General features: G+C 52.3%; 1 protein-coding gene across 2 annotated transcripts; it reads right to left on the bottom strand.

Annotated features, from left to right (window-relative positions):
* Positions 1-204: 204 nt before the first annotated feature.
* TMEM161A (transmembrane protein 161A) lies at positions 205-13,018 on the bottom strand. 2 transcript variants are annotated; one of them, XM_065917362.1, is made up of 12 exons: positions 12,941-13,018; positions 9,211-9,314; positions 8,551-8,631; positions 8,060-8,157; positions 7,799-7,955; positions 6,269-6,420; positions 2,127-2,187; positions 1,885-2,028; positions 1,666-1,779; positions 1,340-1,514; positions 1,125-1,221; positions 205-801 (listed from the first exon to the last, which is right to left on the bottom strand). In XM_065917362.1, exons 1-12 carry the CDS (start codon positions 12,941-12,943, stop codon positions 548-550), a joined length of 1,440 nt encoding a protein of 479 aa, XP_065773434.1. In that variant the 5' UTR covers positions 12,944-13,018; the 3' UTR covers positions 205-547. The 2 variants fall into 2 exon arrangements, with proteins under 2 accessions (XP_065773434.1, XP_065773435.1); XM_065917363.1 differs by lacking the exon at positions 12,941-13,018 and adding an exon at positions 9,760-9,839.
* Positions 13,019-19,154: the final 6,136 nt, after the last annotated feature.

Raw genomic sequence — 19,154 nt, 5'->3', positions numbered from 1 at the left:
ATCGTTCCTTGTAAGAAGAAAGCAATTCTTTTCATGTAGTTTCCCCAGTTTACGTGTTCCCATGTCAGCTTTCTACCAGGGCTTCTCTTCCTTCCAGGCCTTTGCTAAGCTCTTCCTCCATCATTCCCCTCACTCAGCAATGTAGGCCCTCTGCAGACTCTCCAGGCCCCCACCCACCCTGCCACAACATGCAGAAAGCTGCCTCCCAAACCACTTGAATCCTGTTTGTTAAAAGCGGCTCGCTCCTTTATTTGTTCAGAAGAGTGCCCCCTCGACACTGCACACGCCCACTTCAGTCAAACTGGGCAGGGGCATTCTGGGCACAGTGGCTGGCCGTGGGACCCTCTGCTGCTGGGTCTGGGGAGGCGGTTTCGAGGCAGAAGCTCAGCGTCCAAGGCAGGGCCCACGGCTCAGGCACTGTGGTGAAGGGGGAGCCGCGCAGCAGGAACTCCCGGGAGCGCCTTGCACCTGGGGACCCTGAGGGGGTGAGCCGGGCCCCGCTGGCCCAGGACCAAACCCTGGGGCCACAGGAGTGTCTTCAAGAGGGCTACGAGCCCGCCAGATGCTGGTGGAAGTACAGACCAAAGAGGCTGGAGAGCAGTTGGCAGGCGGCGATCCACCAGATGAGAAAGGCGAGGACTCCGCGGAGGAAGAGGGGCGTGAGCAGGCTGCCCAGGGCCCCGGCGATCAGGGCTGCAGTCTTCTGGGCCTCGTCCTCCTCGGGGCCGACCAGGCCATCGTGGGCTGAAGACGGGGTGGGGGACAGCGTGGGGACCGGGCCCAGGCCCCAGGAGTAGCCGCCTGCAAAAAGAGGGTAGAGGGAGGGGCAGGTGGAGGTACAGGCGGAGTTGGCCTCCGGGACCCCAGTCCCCCGCTGACAGTCATCCGCCCCGCCCCAGGCTCTACCCGCACCGCAACTTCGGGCCCCACTCGGGGCTTCGCCTCGCGCTCTCCAGCCTCCGCCCCCTCCGTCATCGCTAGGCCTCGCTGTCACCTCGATCCATTCCGGGCCACGCCCTCCCCTCACACACCCCATTACAACCCCAGCCCCTAGCCCCGCCCTGCTCCAACTCCAGCCCCGCCCCGCCCCGCCCCGCCCCGCGCCCGCTCAGCCGGGTTCTCACCCAGGGTCTTCAGCAGCAGCGTGCAGTTGAGCGTGAGGATGAGCGGAGTCAAGTACTGCAGGCTCACGACAGTCACGTAGCAGTACACCCGCACCACCTGGTGGGCAGGTAGCAGTGGCTGCAGCCCGGGACCTTCGCGCTCCCGGTAACCTCAGCCCAAGGGGCCGGGAGCCCACACCCCGAGCCCCAGGTTCCCTCCCCGCCAGCGTTGGTACCCGCCGCTGGATCTCGCGGGCCTCGATGCGGCCGGCCTCCCGCCGCAGCTGCTCCACGCGGGCCTTGGCCAGGCACAGGTAGGCCTGCAGGTGGGGCCGGGTCACCGCCAGCCGCAGCAGGCACAGTACCACCAGCACCCAGAGGCGCAGCGAGTCGAAGGCGGAGTCAGACAGCCTGTGCCGAGAGGGGTGACGGGGTTAGTGAAGCCGTCCTGGGTCCTAGGACCCTCCCGCAGGGCCCAGGGCTCCCCCCTTAGCCTCAGAGGGGGCCCCAGCGGCCCGGCCTCCCAGCCCCACTGGCCTCCCAGCCCCACTGCCGTACTCACAGCGAGAAGGACGTACGCCCCCAGGGAGCCTGGTGCAGGAAGTCCCGCGCAATGGGCTTGGTCCAGAGCCACAGCACAAAGAGCGGGGACAGGAAACTGGTGTGCAGGAGGAACCTGGGGGCAAGGCACGGCGCTGGGAGGGTGGGCACCCAGCACCTCCTGCACCTGCCTCCAGGCTCCCTACCCCGCCCCCCTCACCCAGCCGGTCCCCCACGTAACTGCAGCATGGGCCGGTCTTCAGCCATGGTCAGGGCATCATGGTGGGTCTGGGCCAGTCGCAGGCCTGGGAAGGTGAGGAAGGCACCCAGCAGGGAGCCCGCCACCGCCAGCCCCACGCGGATGGCCAGCTTGACCAGAGGAAGACTGGGGGAAAGAGAGGGGTCAGGGGGCTCCTGTGGGGGCTCCGCACCCCGCATGCAGGTCCAGCCCGCCGCGGCTCTCCCGCCCTTCCCAGCACTCACGCCCAGTCCCAGCCTTGCATCTTCAGAAGGGGCTCCAAGTTCTGGGACATGCTGTCCAGGCCTGGGGAAGACAAAAAGAGGACAGTGTCCAACAGACCCCCGGGCCCAGAGCCCACTCTGCCTCTCCTCCCAGATGTCCATCTGCTCCCCAGGTGAGGACACACGAGTGACAGCCAGGCCCTGCGACAAGCATGAGGACAAGCTTGTTCTCCAGTCTGGTGCAGCTCAGGAGAATGTGCCAGGCAGACACTCTTGATTCGACCACGGGACACGGGGGCAGAGGGCACTGGGCCTGAGCTTCCTGGATGCTGGCGGGTCATGAAGGGCTCCACAGGAGAAAATCAGCATCCCGGAAAGAATTCTCAGTTCAGGCTCCCACATTTTCCACAGAGTAAAAGTGAATAAATATGAGCTCACAACCAAAATCACCAGACACATAAGGAAACAAAGCATCATCAAAGTGAATCAGCAGAAGAAAAAAAAAGATAAGCTTAAATTCCAAAGACTTTAGAAATTGGTATAAATTCTGTGTGAAGTGACTGAGGAATGTAAAAGCTGGAGACACAGAACAGGTGGCATGAGACTACCTCAGAGGACCAAGTGGATTTGCCAAGGAACCAATTAAGCTCTTCCAAAAGGAAAATGTAATTACTGAAATGATAGGTTGTTAGCATACTAGAAACAGCCCAAGGAATAACTGATGAATTGGATCTGAAGAAATCACTCAGATTCCAACTCAGAAAGACAAGAAGGTGTGAAATATTAAGGGAGATTAAGAGACAAGGAGGACACAATAGAAAGTTCAATACAAGTGAAGTCAGAGCCCCAGAGCGAGAGGAGAGAGAGGATGAAGGAGAAGAGATATTGGAAGAGAATGACTGAAGAGTCTGCAGAATGCATGATACATACAAAGTATATAAAACCAGATAAATACAAAGACATCCATACTTAGACACACTGGTGAAACTGCGGAATACCAAAAACAAAGAACTCACAGAGCAGTCAGAAGTTATGACAGATCACCTAAAAGGAAAGACAATTAATTTGGCAGTCACTCTCAGTGGCAACAACAGAAAAGAACAAATAGAACGTGAATATGTAAGATGGTAGAAACAAGGCCAAAAAGGTCAGAAATCACAATAAATGTAAGTGGATTAAACTTGAAGTTAAATGATACAGCCCGTCAGACTTGCTTGTGTTTTAAAGTAGACATATCTCAACATGAGGTCAGTGGAAGGTTGAAAGTAAAGTACTAGTCAAAAGAAAGGTAGTACTGTATATTTGAAAGTTGCTAAGTGAGTAGATCTTGAAATTCTCATCACAAGAAAAAAAAATGTGTATGTGGGGTGATGTTGTTCATTAGATTTATTGTGGTGATCATTTTGCAATATAAACAAATATTGAACCATGTTATACACCTGAAACTAATATAATGTTATATGTCAATTATATCTCAATTTAGAAAGAAAGGATGGAAGAAAGAAGCTGAAAAGACTATATTGACACAGACAAACTAGGCTAAGATGGAAGTAAGTCAGAAGGGGTCAATACATCATGGAAAAAAAAAAAGGCTGATTTGCCAGGAAGATGTAGCATTTTTAAACCTGTAAACACCTTGTCAACTAGCTTCAAAATATATAAAGAAAATACTGACAGAACTACTAAGAGAAATTAAGACTTCCACCGTCCCAGAAGTCTGGGGCTTCCCAGGTGGTGCTAGTGGTAAAGAACCCACCTGCCACTGCAGAAGACACAAGAGAGGAGGATTCGATCCCTGGGTTGGAAAGATCCCCTGGAGGAGGGCATGGCAACCAACCCACTCCAGTGTTCTTGCCCGGAGAATCCCACAGACAGAGGAGCCTGGAGAGCTATATAGTCCATAGGGTCACAGAGAGGCGGACATGACTGAAGCAACTTAGCACAGCACAGTACCATCCCAGAGGGAGATTAACCCTTAGTAAAGATGGAAATTTGAATTTATTGGACACAGAGAGGAAGAAAATATATGTTAATCAAGAATACATGGAGCACTCTACAAGGTCAATTAATCTACAACAAAGGAGGCAATATACAATGGGAAAGGACAACCTCTTCAATAAACGATGCTGGGAAAACTGGACAGCTACATGCAAAAAAACCAAACTGGGTTACTTTCTCACATCATATATAAAAATAAATGCAAAATGGATTAAAGACTTAAATGTAAGACATGAGACCAAAAAATCCTAGAAGAAAACATAGGTGGTACACGTTTTGACACTGGTCTTAGCAATATTTTCTGAACATGTATCTCAGGCAAGGCAAACAAAAGCAAAAATAAGCAAATGGGACTATATTAAACTAAAAAGATTTTGCACCATGAAAGAAACTATGAACAAAACAAAAAGGCAGCCTACTGAATGGGAGCAGTAGATTCATGAGTGTTAGCATTATTTGGCTTTGTAATTTATATATATGTTCATATATATATATATATATATATATATATATATACTCATCATATAATTTTAAAATTGAAAGGTAGAAGTATTGGTGATAACAAAGCTCAAGGAGTCAGCAGGGTCATGTGGGCCATGGTGAGGATTTTTATCTTTATCCAAAGATCATTAGAGTTTGGTGTTGGGCAGAAGAGTGATCCAAATTATGTTTTTAAAAGATCATTCAAGAAGAAGAAAAAAATCAAAACAAAAACAAGAAACTGAAAAAAAATTTACAACTTCTATCACACATAAAGGCTGATTTCCTTAATATATAAAGAGCTCCTACAAATCAATAAAATGGTCAACAACCCAGTAAAAAACTGGGCAAAAGAACAAATCTTTCCCAGAAGGGAACTAGAAATGGCTCTTCAACACATGGAAAGGTGCTCATCCTCACTTACATTTTCACCCATCAGATCACCCGAGACAAAAAAGTCTGAGGATGTGGGGATATGTACGTTCATACATCTCTTTCTGATGGGCAACTTTCCAACAACATTATTAAAATTACAAATGCACTTTCTTGCACAGGATCACAGGCACAAAGTTGTTCTTGTGCAACACTGCTGTATAATCGCATGGCTTTGTGCAACAGCATTTAACAGGAGAAAGAAAGACTTAAATGTCCATAAACTGAGACCTAGTTAAATAATCACAGGCAATTCAGAAAGCTACAAAGTGCCGTATCAAATTACTGTTACTGTGTTACTGTAACATTCTATTACTGTCTGTAGCATCTAGGGACAACGTTCAATACTTTTTTTTTTTAACTTAAAGTACAGCTAATTAACAATGTTGTGCTAATTTCAGGTATATAGCAAAGTGAGTCAGATATATATACAAATATATATGCAGATATATATACAAAAATCGATTCTTCTTCAGATTCTCTTCCATTATAGGCTATTACAAGATACTGTATATAGTTCTTTGTGCTCCACAGCAAGTCCTTGTTGCTTATCTCCTTTATATACAATAGTGTGTACATGTTAATCCCAAATTCCTGACCTATCTCCCCGCCCCCATCCCTTTTGGTCACTATAAGTTTGTTTTCTGTGCCTGTAAGTTGCTTTTTTTTTTTTGGTAAATAATTTCATTTATATTATTTTTTAAGATTCCACATGTAGGTAGTATCATATGCTATCAGTTTTTCTCTGTCTGACTTACTGCACTTAATATGATGATAATATTGTTTTTAGAGAAAAACACAAGGTGTAGAGCCATATACACTGTTTTATGTGAATGTGGCAATGTGGTACCCTGGGTTTCCTCTGGGGAGGAGAACTAGTGTGAAAGGATGATTTTATTCCATATCCTCTTGTACTTTATGACTATTACTCTATGTATCTATTTCCTCTCCCAAGTTGAATCAGAGGAGGTAAATAGTAAATCACCGTGGCTGCTGGGCAGATGACAGCCTGTCGGGAGCAGGAGTGCCCATGCAAAGTCACAGGCACAGGCCCCCATCAGTGGGAGGAGGTGTCCTCTCTCCTCAGAGCCCAAGGGGGCACGCAGGGTGGCAAGCACCCACAAAGACTGCTCCGGCCCCAGGGCTCCCTTCTTCATCTGCTGTGAGCAGGTGCAAAAGGCACTTAGCCCACCCTCACCCGCTCACACAAGGCGGCGATGGACGCGGCACTCCCAGGCCCGGTCTGCACATACCTGGCTCCAGGCCCAGCTCCAGCGTCTCCTCCCGCAGCGCCTGCACCAGCATGGCCAGGAGCAGGAAGAGGAAGGCAAAGGCGAGGCAGACGGAGCGCTCGCCTCCCTCCTCCGCACTGAAGTACAGCTGGGTAACGGTCAGGAACACCTTGCTGGAGGCTTGGCTAAGGAGGCTCTGGTGCCTGGATTGAACCCCCCAGCTCCAGACCGCAAGCATGGAAGCTCAGGTTCAGAGCCCCAGAGAGCAGGGGCACGATAAAGGAGACAGACACCGGGGGTCCAGGACACAGGGCACACCGCTGCTCAGGCCCGACTTCCCGGAGAGCAGTGAGCCTAGGCCAGGCCTCCAGCCTGGCCTTGTCACACTGCTGTGGTCACTTAGAAACGGCCACCACGGGCTTCCCCGGTGGTCCAGTGGTTACGAATCCACCCGCCAGTGCAGGAGGCACAGAATCTGGTCCGGGAAGATCCCACGTGCAATGCTGCACAACTGTTGAGCCCACACTAGAACCTGAGAGCCACAGGACTGGCGCCCGTGTGCCCAGAGGCAGCGCTCCACCACAGGAGGAGCCCCTGCAGTGAGAAGCCCGGGCATCATAGCCAAGTGCTTCCCTGGGAGCGCGGTGGTTACCCTCTGCCTACCAGTGCCGAGGACAGGGCTTCGATCTTGGCCCGGGAAGATCCCACAAGGCCTAAGACAATTTAGCCTGGGTACTACAACTGCTGAAGCCCTCGCGCCCCAGAGCCTGTGATCCACAGCAAGAGAACCTGCTGCTCACTCATCTAGAGAGAAAAGCCTGCCTGCAACAACAAAGACCCAGCGAAGCCAAAAATAAATCCTACCAACCAAGGGATAAAAACAGTTTTAAAAAGAAAAAAAGCACTGGCCACCAACTCTCTTCCGGTCAAGTCTCCCTTACCCACACTGCCTCCCGGCTATGTTCACAGGTCCTGTTTCCTGCTCCTCTGAGAGGCTGCCAGAGATACAGCTTCTATCTCTAACCTCTCCTGAGAGAGACCCTCCAGGGCTTTCCAGAACCAGTGGTGTGGGTTTCAAGATGGGCTGCCTTTCTTTGCAACCCTATTCCACAAGGGCACTGCCTCCAACTTGGGTCCTCAAAGTCACAGTTTCGCCTCTGTTCTCTATGCAGCTCAGTAAAGACAATTACAGAGGGGTGTCTCTTTGCCAGCCCCTGCATCTATGCTGGCCTGTTGAGTTGCTTTGACCCAGGGAATGGACAGGGATGGGGTGAACCGACTTCAGGCCAAGCCTTAGGGGGCCTGCAACACCCTCTTTTCCTTCCTGGCCACTCTGGGTGAGGAAACCTGCTCTAACCTGGAGCAGAGATGAAGCAACCCAGCTGAAACCGGTCAGGAAAACAAATAAAATAGTAATTGCTTTACCCCCACCGAGTTTTGGACAGGTTTACCGCACAGCAGTCGGTAACTGATGTGCCAATTTAGTGGTGAGAAGGAGCCTCAGATCCAGCTTCCAGGGGCCTCCACCTCCCCCACCCGGAAGAAGGATACATAGAGAAAGCGACGGTGAGCAGACACCAGAATACCGCGATGTTGGTCTCCTTGGCTGGGCCCAGCAGGTAGTAGTAGGCCTCCGTGAAGAGGTACACGCCCCCGGAGTACACGGCGAAGTCCACAAACCACTGGTACTCCAGGAAGAAGCGCAGGACTGCGGAGAGCACGCCAGTCAGCCCCCAGCTTGGCCCGCCCAGGATAGGATGCTCCCCATCACGTCCACCAGGGTGTGCGGGGGGTTGGGGACCCAGCTGTTACCAAGTGCATCGACAGCTGTGAGTGGACAGGTCTCCAGCTGGAACGGGGTGTCTCGGGGCACAGATAACGGTTTCTCCTCACCTCCGCCGTTGGCCCACCTGGGAGCAGGGGAGATGAGCAGAAATGGCATCGGCAGCCTCCGTCTTCCCCTGCCCAGGCAGCCGTGGCGGCCTCCTCCTCCCCAGCTTGGTGCTCTGTCACCCTCAGAGCAGAGGAGGAGCTGGTCTAGAGGGTACCGTCACCCCAGCCTGGGTGTCCTCTGAATGCCAGGGGGTGGCCACCACCTACCCACAGGGCTGGCCCTGAGCAAACTTCCAATGAGCGTGGGGTGCCAACGGGAGGCACACAGCCTGGGGTGTTCCCAGTTCTCCTGGGGTGTCTCCAACTAGCCTGTGCCCACAGCAGTGCCTGGAGGCCTGCAGGGCAGGTGCTGTGCCCTCAGGGTCTCCCCTGGAAGGGGGCCACTGACCGCAGGCTGGGGCTTCACTCACCGCTCCTTCCTGCCTCTGGGCTTCTGCTTCCCTGCCAGGGCCCGCAGCTCGTCCTCCGAAGGGTGCTTGTATCTGAAGAGACTGAAGGCAAATAGAGGCCGTCAGGAAAGCCTGGGCATGCGGGGCCAACGTCTCAAAAGCTGAGACTGCAGAGCGAAGACTGGCCCTGATGAGCCTGGGACAGGACAGACAGGGGTCATCGAAGGTCAGAGGAAGGCGGGGGAGGTGGGCTGAGGGTCACAGGGGAGTGCAGCAGGGGCCCTAGACACCCTAGAATCTTCTGGCTAACTCTCCTGGCGGAAATGGCATGTGAATTTTCCTGGAAAGAGAGTTTCACAATTGCCGCTGGGTTTTCAAAAAGGGCCCAAGACCCAAACCCTGACAAAGAATTTTAGGAACTTATTTCCTAAGTTCCTTCTTCCTATCTATAGGGAGAAAGGGGAGCAGCTGCTCCTTTGAGTGTGGAGATGGTCTCAGCGATGTGTACAAACTGTCAAAACGGATCCAACTGTGTGCTTCAAACATCTGCGATTATTGGGTCAATTATCTCAAAGAAGTTCTTTAAAAAACCCTCGCCTCATAGGGCGTGAGGCGGGGCTGGGGAAACAAGGGGCGTGGCCTTTGGGGCCCCGCCCACCGCCAGGGAGGGGCGTGGCTCACCTGCCGTTGCAGAGCAGCCAGCGCGCGAATGAGCAGTGCGGGGCCAGCCTGTGCATGAGGGTGGCGGTGAGCAATGTCACCACCAGCTGCACTCCAAGGACCGCCTGCGGGGAGGAGACGGGAAAGGCAGTGCCTGCCAGAGGGTCACAAGCTCACCTTCGAAAACCCGGCTATTTATAGAGAGACGCTGAAGCCAGGTGGGGGAGGGCGGCCCTCCTGGCTCCGGCTGCTTCTTGGGGAAGGGTCCGAGGGTGGGCTCAGACCCAATCCTGGGAGCCCCAGCAAGGCGCGGGCCCCGCCCCATCCCCTGGCAGGGGTGTGCGGTGGCGGAGAGCACGTGCTGGAGCAGAGACTGGGGCTCAATTTCCTCCTGTGTAAGGATTTAAGGTAGCAATCTCCCTGAGCCTCAGTTTCCTCATCTGGAAACGGGGTGCTTCCTATTTTGTCTCCTATACTCTCACGACCACCTCTGGGACCTACAGCGAGCCGGGCACACCCAGTGAAAGCGACTCCTCTCCCAGGGTATCCGCCCCCCCCCACCCAACGCACCATGTCTCAGGTGAACTTGCAGCTCCTCTGTTCACCCAGCTGACTCTGTCCCCCACGTCTTTCTCCATCCGAAATTATCCCTGAAAATTGAAATCGTCCTTTCTCCCTCTCCCTTCCTTTGTAACTAATCCAGGGGAAAAGAGGCCTGGTCTATTTCTGGCCACTACCTGTTTCGGGATTAACACTTACACATTTGAGTGGGATGAATTTTTTTAATTAGGAATTTTCTCACCAAGTGCTACTAACATTTTAAGCATATATCCATATATGTTTATGGAACATAAGCAAGCATAACAAATTTCCATATACTTATTTTAAAATGCTTTAGAAAAAAATTGTTTCTGGTAATCAGTCTGAAGATGGGTTTTCCTGCGTGAATGTAGTAAATAACCATTTGCTATCAGTGCTAAGTCGCTTCAGTCGTGTTTGAATTTTTGTGACCCCATGGACTGTAGCCCACCAGGCTCCTCTGTCCATGGGATTTCCCAGCCAAGAATACTGGAGTGGATTGCCATTTCCTCTGCCAGGGGACCTTCCCGACCCAGGGATGGAACTCACATCTCTTAGGTCTCCAGCATTGGCAGGTGGGTTCTTTAACAGTAGCGCCACCTGGGAAGCCGACTTGCTATCAGTAATTATGTAAAATAAAGTGCTCAGGAAGGCTGTCAGCTACCATTATGGTATTAACAACTAAATGAAATAAAGATTATGTTAATGTTAAAACTAATTATTAAAATTATCCTTTAATCAGGCAAAAATAAGCTAACTTCAATAGGAAAAGCTCTAATGTGACGGCTATCCGGCTTAGCCCTGTAATTCAGAATGACTGGTGAGAAATTCATCTTTAAAATAAAAGGACTAATAGGGTATTTTCTCTATGTTCTCACTTGTTAACTGAGACTAGGAACATTTTTTCAGTAAGGAGGTGGGGCATCATCTTTCTGGTCTCACTGCTCACCTTACCCCTACCCAAGTGCAGACTGGTTGGCCGGCTCGGAGCCCAGTGGGCGGGCTCTCTATACGGCCCCGCCCTTCCCCATGGACCACCCCCCCCCTCCCTCCACTCCTCCCTAGGAAATCCAGCACCTCGCGGCAGCTGCTCTCCAGTCTCCCTAGCTCTCCAGACACCTTCTCCCTTGTCACCCATCCCCTGGCAGGGTTTTAACCACCGACACGGCCCAGCACGACTCTAGCCCACTGGCACCTCCAGCCAAGATCTCTCTGCGGAGCTCGCTGACCATGCCTCCTCCAGGCCCCTCCCTGGAGACCCCAGCACCCACCCATCCCTCCCACGGACACGGCTCCTCCAGGAGGCCCTGGACGTTCCTAGTCTCACAAATGAACGTCCAGCTCCACTACTCAGCCCGCAAGGCCTGGCAGGCCCCGCTCAAGACCAACCTGCCTCACTGCCCAGCTCTCTCCCCCAATGCCCTCTGCGCCCACCCAGTCGGGTCTCAGAGACACTCCCAGAGCCCAGAGCTCTCCATCGCTAACTCCATTACCCTGGACACCTCTCAGGGAGGAGACCCACGGTTCAAACTGTGATCCCAGCACCTAGGAGAGGAAGGACGGGAGAGGGGAAGGAGAGGGAGAGAAGAAGAGAGAAAGAGAGGGAGGAAGGATGGAAGGAAGGATGTACGAGGAAAAGAGATGGAAGGCATGCATCCCCCCACCTAAGGCTCCCAAGGTCCATCCAAGGATGTTTCTCATGGCCGTCCCCACAGAGCTCTGGCCTTAGGGTCCACGTTCTGCAGATCTCCAAAGATCTCTGGAGCCTCCCATCACCCCGTGTCCCACCTCTGCTCAAACCCCTTCCCTAGATCAGTGATCCCAGAATCCTGCTGCTGCTGCTGCTACTGCTGCTAAGTCGCTTCAGTCGTGTCCGACTCTGTGCGACCCCACCAGGCTCCCCCGTCCCTGGGACTCTCCAGGCAGGAACACTGGAGTGGGTTGCCATTTCCTTCTCCAGTGCATGAAAGTGAAAAGTGAAAGTGAAGTCGCTCAGTCGTGTGGGACTCTTAGCGACCCCATGGACTGCAGCCCACCAGGCTCGTCTGTCCATGGGATTTTCCAGGCAAGAGTACTGGAGTCGGGTGCCATTGCCTTCTCCGAGAATCCTGCTAAGTAACATCAAATCAATGCGTGGGCTTCCCCGCTGGCTCAGAGGTAAAGAATCCACCTGTCAATGAGGGAAACACAAGTTCGATTCCTGGGCTGGGAAGATCCCCTGGCGAAGGAAATAGCAACCCACTCCAGTATTCTTGCCTGGGGAATCCCATGGACAGAGGAGCCTTGCAGGCTACTGTCCATGGGGTCGCGAAAGAGTCGGACATGACTTAGTGACTCAACAACATCAATGGGACTTTCCTGCATCCCATTTCAGACAGCCCTTCCGCTCACCTCCTGCAACGTCCCAAACCCTGGAATGACCTTCTCTTTCACCAACCCGTTTCATCAATGCTCTTACTTCAGACCCACCTCCAACACCCCGCCTCAGGGACGCCCCTACTGCAGGCAAGGTCAGGCCCCTTTCCCAGCCGCTGGAGTCTGCCGCTGCCTCTGCCCAGTCCTAGGGACTGGGGTGGGGGGTGGGGCCTCCGCCCCCACCCAACACCAGCCTTGCCCACAGAGGCCAGGATAAGCTTGAAGGATAAACTGAATGGGTTGGACCCAGAACCACGTGAGACCTGAGGGTTCCAACTGTTCTCTCTCCAATTCTGGGACCCTCGCCTGCCCAGAGCCCACCTTGAGCCCTTGACCCCCTCCTCTCAGGATTCTCCCTGGTCCTTCAGCACACCCCATACCCCGAGGGAGCCCAGATGGGACCCTGTCGGACCCCAGATCTCCCTCGCGGGGCTCCGAAGGTGTTCAGATCCCCAGCACCCTCCAAGGGACGGCCCCTCAGCAGGACCCCAGGCCCCTAGAAGGCACCCCAGGGACTGGTCAGAAGCCCAGAATACTCAAGGCCTTCCAGTCCCCTTGCACAGCCCCGACCCCCTCATAGATCGCGGAGCGAGACCTAACCCCAGAGAGAGAAACACAGCCCTCAGCGCGACCCCGAGTCCCTCAGAGCCCTCAGTCCCCACACAGGGAGCTGTGTCTCCTCGGTGTTTCCCTGGACTCCCCCACCGCGGAACCCGTAGCCTCTTGGGGGCCCCCATGCTAAGAGTTGCGGGCTTACCATGTTGCGGACTGGAGCGCGGCGCGGAGACCCACGGGCCTGGAGCTCAGCGCTCACCGCGGAACTCGACCGATCAGAATCCGAGTTTGGCCTGACAAGCAGCCCAGCCAACCAATCGTCAGGATTGGAGTCGGGGCGGATCGCGAGGACCAGGAGTCACTCGCGTTGCATGGCGGAAGTTGTAGTTTAAAGATGCTTGACGCCTTCCCATCGGGGGCTCTGGAACCCCAGGGAGAGCACTGTTTCTGAGAACCAGTCTCCTCACCTGCACCTATTTCGCAGGTTTAAAGCGAATATACTTATTCATCAAATCACTGTCTCCCGCTAGAGAGTTCGGAGCGTGGAACTCCAATGATCAAGAACATTCGGTGACCCCACTGACTGCTCAGACTGAATTCAGAGCCTTCTGCCTGACTTCAATCTGCTGCCAACACTATTGTACTCAAAATAGTACAGCTAGCCACCAGCCTTGCTTTCTTGTATCTTCCTTTATTTCATCTGGCAAAAGCCTTATTCATCTCTAGTTGCAAGTGGTGGCGGGGGGTGGGCTCCAGCAATAAAAGAAAAAAACTGGCTCATGTGAAAACTCCAAAAGTATTGTCAGCTTCAGGCATGGCTAGATCAAGAACTAAATGTCAGCCTCAGGAATCTAATGTTTTCCGCTATTTCAAGGCTTAGAGGAAAGAGCTTCAAGTCTAAGTTTTGCAGCTGTATTTCTTTTTTCTTTTTTTTTTTCCAGTGGGTTTTGTCATACATTGATATGAATCAGCCATAGAGTTACATGTGTTCGCCATCCCGATTCCCCCTCCCACCTCCCTCTCCACCCGATTCCTCTGGGTCTTCCCAGTGCACCAGGCTGGAGCACTTGACTCATGCTTCCCACCTGGGCTGGTGATCTGTTTCACCACAGATAATATACATGCTGTTCTCTTGAAACATCCCACCCTCGCCTTCTCCCACAGAGTTCAAAAGTCTGTTCTGTACTTCTGTGTCTCTTTTTCTGTTTTCCATATAGGTTTATCATTACCATCTTTCTAAATTCCATATATATGCGTTAGTATGCTGTAATGTTCTTTATCTTTCTGGCTTACTTCACTCTGTATAATGGGCTCCAGTTTCATCCATCTCATTAGAACTGATTCAAATGAATTCTTTTTAACGGCTGAGTAATATTCCATGGTGTATATGTACCACAGCTTCCTTATCCATTCATCTGCTGATGGGCATCTAGGTTGCTTCCATGTCCTGGCTATTATAAACAGTGTGCCGCTGTATTTCTATGGATAAGTATGTTTGTCTGAACGTGGACACATTCTGTGGGTGGGACTGTCTGAGGGTCTTTGTGGGACCTGTGTATAGTTGATTGTATATGTATATGTTACTGCTAAGTCACTTCAGTCGTGTCTGACTCTGTGCGACCCCATAGATGGTAGCCCACCACGCCCCGCCGTCCCTGGGATTCTCCAGGCAAGAACACTGGAGTGGGTTGCCATTTCCTTCTCCAATGCATGAAAGTGAAAAGTGGAAGTGAAGTCGCTCAGTCGTGTCCGACTCTTAGTGACCCCATGGACTGCAGCCTACCAGCCTCCTCCATCCATGGGATTTTCCAGGCAAGAGTACTGGAGTGGGGTGCCATTGCCTTCTCTGATATATGTATATACATATGTATATATACTATATATGTATATTTGTATATAACCATACAAACATGTATAGTTGATTGCCTTGTCTCCGTGAGTGTTTTTGTCTTTGTATATGATTATATGTGGGTGTCTGTTTGCAGGATATTCACTCTATGACTTTGATCCTCTGGACCCAATGTGTTGGCTTGAGATAGGGTGGGTGACAGAGGCAGTGAGGATCACTAGGATTTCACAGGACCTACATGGGGGTCATGAGACACCCCTCAGGGCTACAGCATCCAGGTGGGATCCAGGGAAGCTGGTTTGGGGAGGGTGTCAGAAAAGGTGGACCAAGAGAAAAGGGGGACTTTTGCAGCAGGTCCATTGCTCACCAGGCTGGAGGGCTGACTCGACTGCTTTCTACAGCAGATCAGGGTGCTGAGACAATTATCTCCATTAAACTGATAAATGTACTGAGACTCCGAAAGGCCCCAATCTCTAATCCACACCCTGACTTCCCCCGGGGCCATAGGGTTTATGCGTCTAGGCATCACAGCGCCCTCATGTGGTGAACTGCAGGCAGCTCACACACATCCTGGCCCCTGGAGTTCTGATCTTCCCTCTGCAGCCTCTCCCGCTTGCAGAAAAGGGAGCTACATCTTCCAGGTGCTTATTCCCAAATTCTGAAGTTGGCCTTAAACTCTTTCTCTTGATCCATACCTGACCTGCCAGTCCCTCCTAATGGCTTCACCTTCCAACTGTAACCATTGTCCCACCCAGCCTCCCTCCCTCCCTTCACAACCTCCACCCAGTCCAGCATCATCTCCCACCTGCAATCCCCTCCTCCCTGGTCTCCTGTAGCTTCCATTCCCCTTTCCCCACCCACTCCCACAGTCTGTTTTCCCCAAGCATCTTAAAAGCCCCTGTTAACACTTAACCTGACCGTATTCCTTCTCTGCTCACAACCATCCATTGCTCCCACCTCACGCAGAACAAATGCCAAAGTCTGCTCTTGGCCCATGTACTCCACCCTTCACTGTTCGCTCAACATGTCAGTTCTTTAAAAAAATAAGAAGAATAATTCTATTTATATACTTGGCTGTGCCGTGTCTTCATTGCCACTCAGGCTTGTCTCTCGTTTCGGCAGGCAGGGGCTCCTCTCTAGTTGCCGTGCGCAGCCTCCTCATTGTGGCGGCTCCTCTTCTTGCAGAGCAGTCTCTGGGGTGTGCAGGCTTCAGTAGCCGCAGCTCCCGGGCTCTAGAGGACAGGCTCCATAGTTGCTCCACAGCATGTGGGATCTTCCCAGATCAGGGAACGAACCCTTGTCTACTGCACTGGCAGGCAGATTCTTTATCACTGAGCCACCAGGGAAGCCCCAGTTCCTTTTATATATATATATATATACTTATTTGGCTGTGTCTAGTTTTAATTGCAGCATGTGGACTATTTAGTTGCAGCCTGCAGGGTCTAGTTCCCTGCCCAGAGATCAGACCCAGGCCCCCTGCACTGGGAGTGTGGAGTCTTAGCCTCTGGACCACCAGGGAAATGCCAACATTTCAGTTATGCAGCAGGAAGCGTTCCTCATTTCCTGTCCTACACTGCATGTACTGTGTTGTTTGTTCTACACTGGACGTTCCTCTATTCTACGTTCTCTACTCTGCATTGGATGTTCACGTTGCCCATTTTCCACTGGATGTTCTTCATTGTCCATTCTACACTGAGTGATTCCATGTTCTCTGTCCTACACTGGCTATTCCATTTTCCCTAATCCTCACATAGTCCCTGTATCTAACGTCCCACAATTTCTGACCACACTGCGGTCCACGCTCTCATTCCACACTATTTCACTGTCTCTATTTATAGTGCTCTCAAAAATGCATCTTTCATATCTCTGACTTTCATCATTGTGTTTTTATCCAGGTCAGACTTCCCATGGTGCTTCCAACCAGTGACCAAGCTCCTGGGAGACTTGGACCCCCTCTGATGATGACAATGGCCCTGGCCAGTGTCACCATGGTGTTCCTAGAAAGACTGGTGGTAGGACACTCCCACCTTCCTTGCTTCCACTGTCACAGAGCCAGCAGGGGCAGAGTGAGCATTGGGCCCAGGGGCGTTTCCAGAACCTGGCAGCATGCCCACAAGTACACCTTAATAAACTTGTATAGTCACACACACACGATATGTGACACAGCCCTCCTTCATTCCCCAGGCTCAGGCGAAGAATATGGGGCAGACTCCCTGGAAGCCAAGATAGATTTTATTTATTATTGTGCGTGCTAAGTCACTCCAGTTCTTGTCCAGCTTTTTGAGACCCCGTGGACTGTGGCCCACCAGGCTCCTCTGTCCATGGGGCTCTCCAGGCAAGAATACTGGAGTGGGTTGCCACGCCCTCCTCCAGGGGGTCTTCCCGACCCAAAGATCGAAACCGTGTCTCTTATGTCTCCTGCATTGGCAGGTGGGTTCTTCACCACTAGCACCAGTTGGGAAGCCCCATTTATTATTATTTCACTTTATTTTGAACCTTCACGTGGGGACTTCAGAATCCAAAGGGCACTGTTGGGCGCCACCTAAAGGCAGATGGTGGAAGTGCAACCTCCCAGGCTTGAACAGAGCCACACCCGTTGGGCCTGGAGGCTCCCAGCGTGTGAGGGCAGCCCGCGTTTTTATGAATTCCACACTGGGCGCTGACTTCAGGGCCCGGCCTACCTTCCTATCCACCATGTGGGTAAGATCCAGAGGTTGAAAAGGGGCCCTTTCTGGCCATACCTCAGTTTCCCCCAGAGGACTGGCTGCCTTGGCCTCTCTTCCTCCTAAGTCCCTGGCCCTGTGTCTGGTTGTATGGGGAGCTGTGACTGCGACACTGGCGGGGAGGCGGCTTGGGGAGGGGGGAGGTGGTTCTAGTTTGGCAGTTCATGCACCTCATGTGCCTGGCCAGGGTCCTTGAGACCTGAGGAAGGGGGTCCCCAGAAGGGTACCCCAGATGGGGAAATTTGCACTCGCATATAGACCGTGGTGAATGTGGTGACGGTGCTGCTGGGCGTGTCAGGGGCTGTGTGCTCAGCCGGATCCCCAGAGGGCGCTGTCATGGGCTGGGGTGCAGACAGGGGCACACCCCTTCTCTGCGGGTAGGAAGGGACAGAAGGAAGCAGGTGGATTTAGGACCTGAGTCTGAGTTGGGTGAGAGAGCTCTCCAGCTGAACTTAAACACGCCACAGAGGCCTTGAGTGCACCCCACAGCCTCTGCATTCTCTGCGGGTTTCCCCGTGTGAGAGGGAACTCCCTGGATGAGTTGCGTGTGAAGCCCTTCACCCCCCCAGATCCGGGCCATCCACAGGCCCTGGTGGCTGTGCCCCAAACACAGCCTGGAGTGGACCTCCTCTGCCCCCTCGGGCTCCTGCCTCTTTTGCTCCCCAACCCTGCCTCCCCTCCCGCCCACAGAAGCCCCAGGGATGGAGGCTTTCACAGACTTTGATCTTATCACGTCTCTCCCCTGGAAACTGGTACTCCAATGCCCCAACTTCACTGGGGATGAAGGTGATGAGGACTGGGAAGATCAAAGAACAAATCCCAGGCTGGATCTGGACATGAATGGTGATATACATGTGGCTGTTCAAGCAAGAGCTCTCATTTCACAAGGAGAGTCTGTCAGTTTATACTTTTTCCCTCCTTCCTACCCCTTAAAAGGTTTTGAAACCTGCACAAATGTTGCCTCTGTGTGCACATCCAGGTCTGTGTGCACTGACGGTGGAATGCAAGACTGAATTTTACTGAGAAAGGCCCACTGTGGACTGCTGGGGTGACAGAGTTAGGGTCTGGTTTTTTTTTTTTTTTTTTTGGTGTGTCAGTCTTAGTTGCAGCATGTGAGATCTAGTTCCCTGACCAGGGATCTAACCACTGGACCACCAAGGAAGTCCCAGAACAAGGGTCTTGAAATTATTGGTCAAGTTGACTCACTGGTCCCTGGCCAAGCTAGACCAATCAGCTTTGGACCTTGCTAGAATGATGGTGGGATGAAAAGTCGTGAAAATATTAGTTGCTCAGTCATGTCCAACTCTTTGTGACTCTATGGACTGCAGCCCATCAGGATCCTCTGTCCATGGAATTCTCCAGACAAGAATACTGGAGTGGATCCCTTCTCCAGGGGATTTTCCTAACCCAGGAATCGAATCTGAGTCTCCTGCATTGCTGGCAGATTCTTTACCATCTGAGCCACAATATGGGATAGGGGCACACAAATCTTACAAATGCTGATACCAACACTGTATGTTTTTCACTTTTTTTTTTTTTTGTCTGAATCAGTGATCTCTACTAAGCAAACCCTTTGAGAATTGTCAGAGTCATTTCTCAGCTTGGGGCAGTGCAGAGGATTTCTTGGAGGAGGGAACACAGCGTGGGCCTTGAAGGGTAGGAAGCAGTCTAAAAAGGAAGTCAGTTGGGGGTTGCAGGAGGTGGCCCAGGAGGACAGATCAGCATGGCCTTAGCGTGGAACAACAAGGATTCTAGAGAGCTCAGCAGAGGGGACAGAGCGGGTGGAGGCAGCTGAGGAGCTCGGGAAGGTCAGGGGTCAGGTCTGACCTTATAAAGATCCCACT

Source organism: Muntiacus reevesi, chromosome 1 (assembly GCF_963930625.1).
Source record: "Muntiacus reevesi chromosome 1, mMunRee1.1, whole genome shotgun sequence".
NCBI classification, from domain to species: Eukaryota; Metazoa; Chordata; class Mammalia; order Artiodactyla; family Cervidae; genus Muntiacus; species Muntiacus reevesi.
This window is presented reverse-complemented; position numbering and strand designations above follow the sequence as displayed.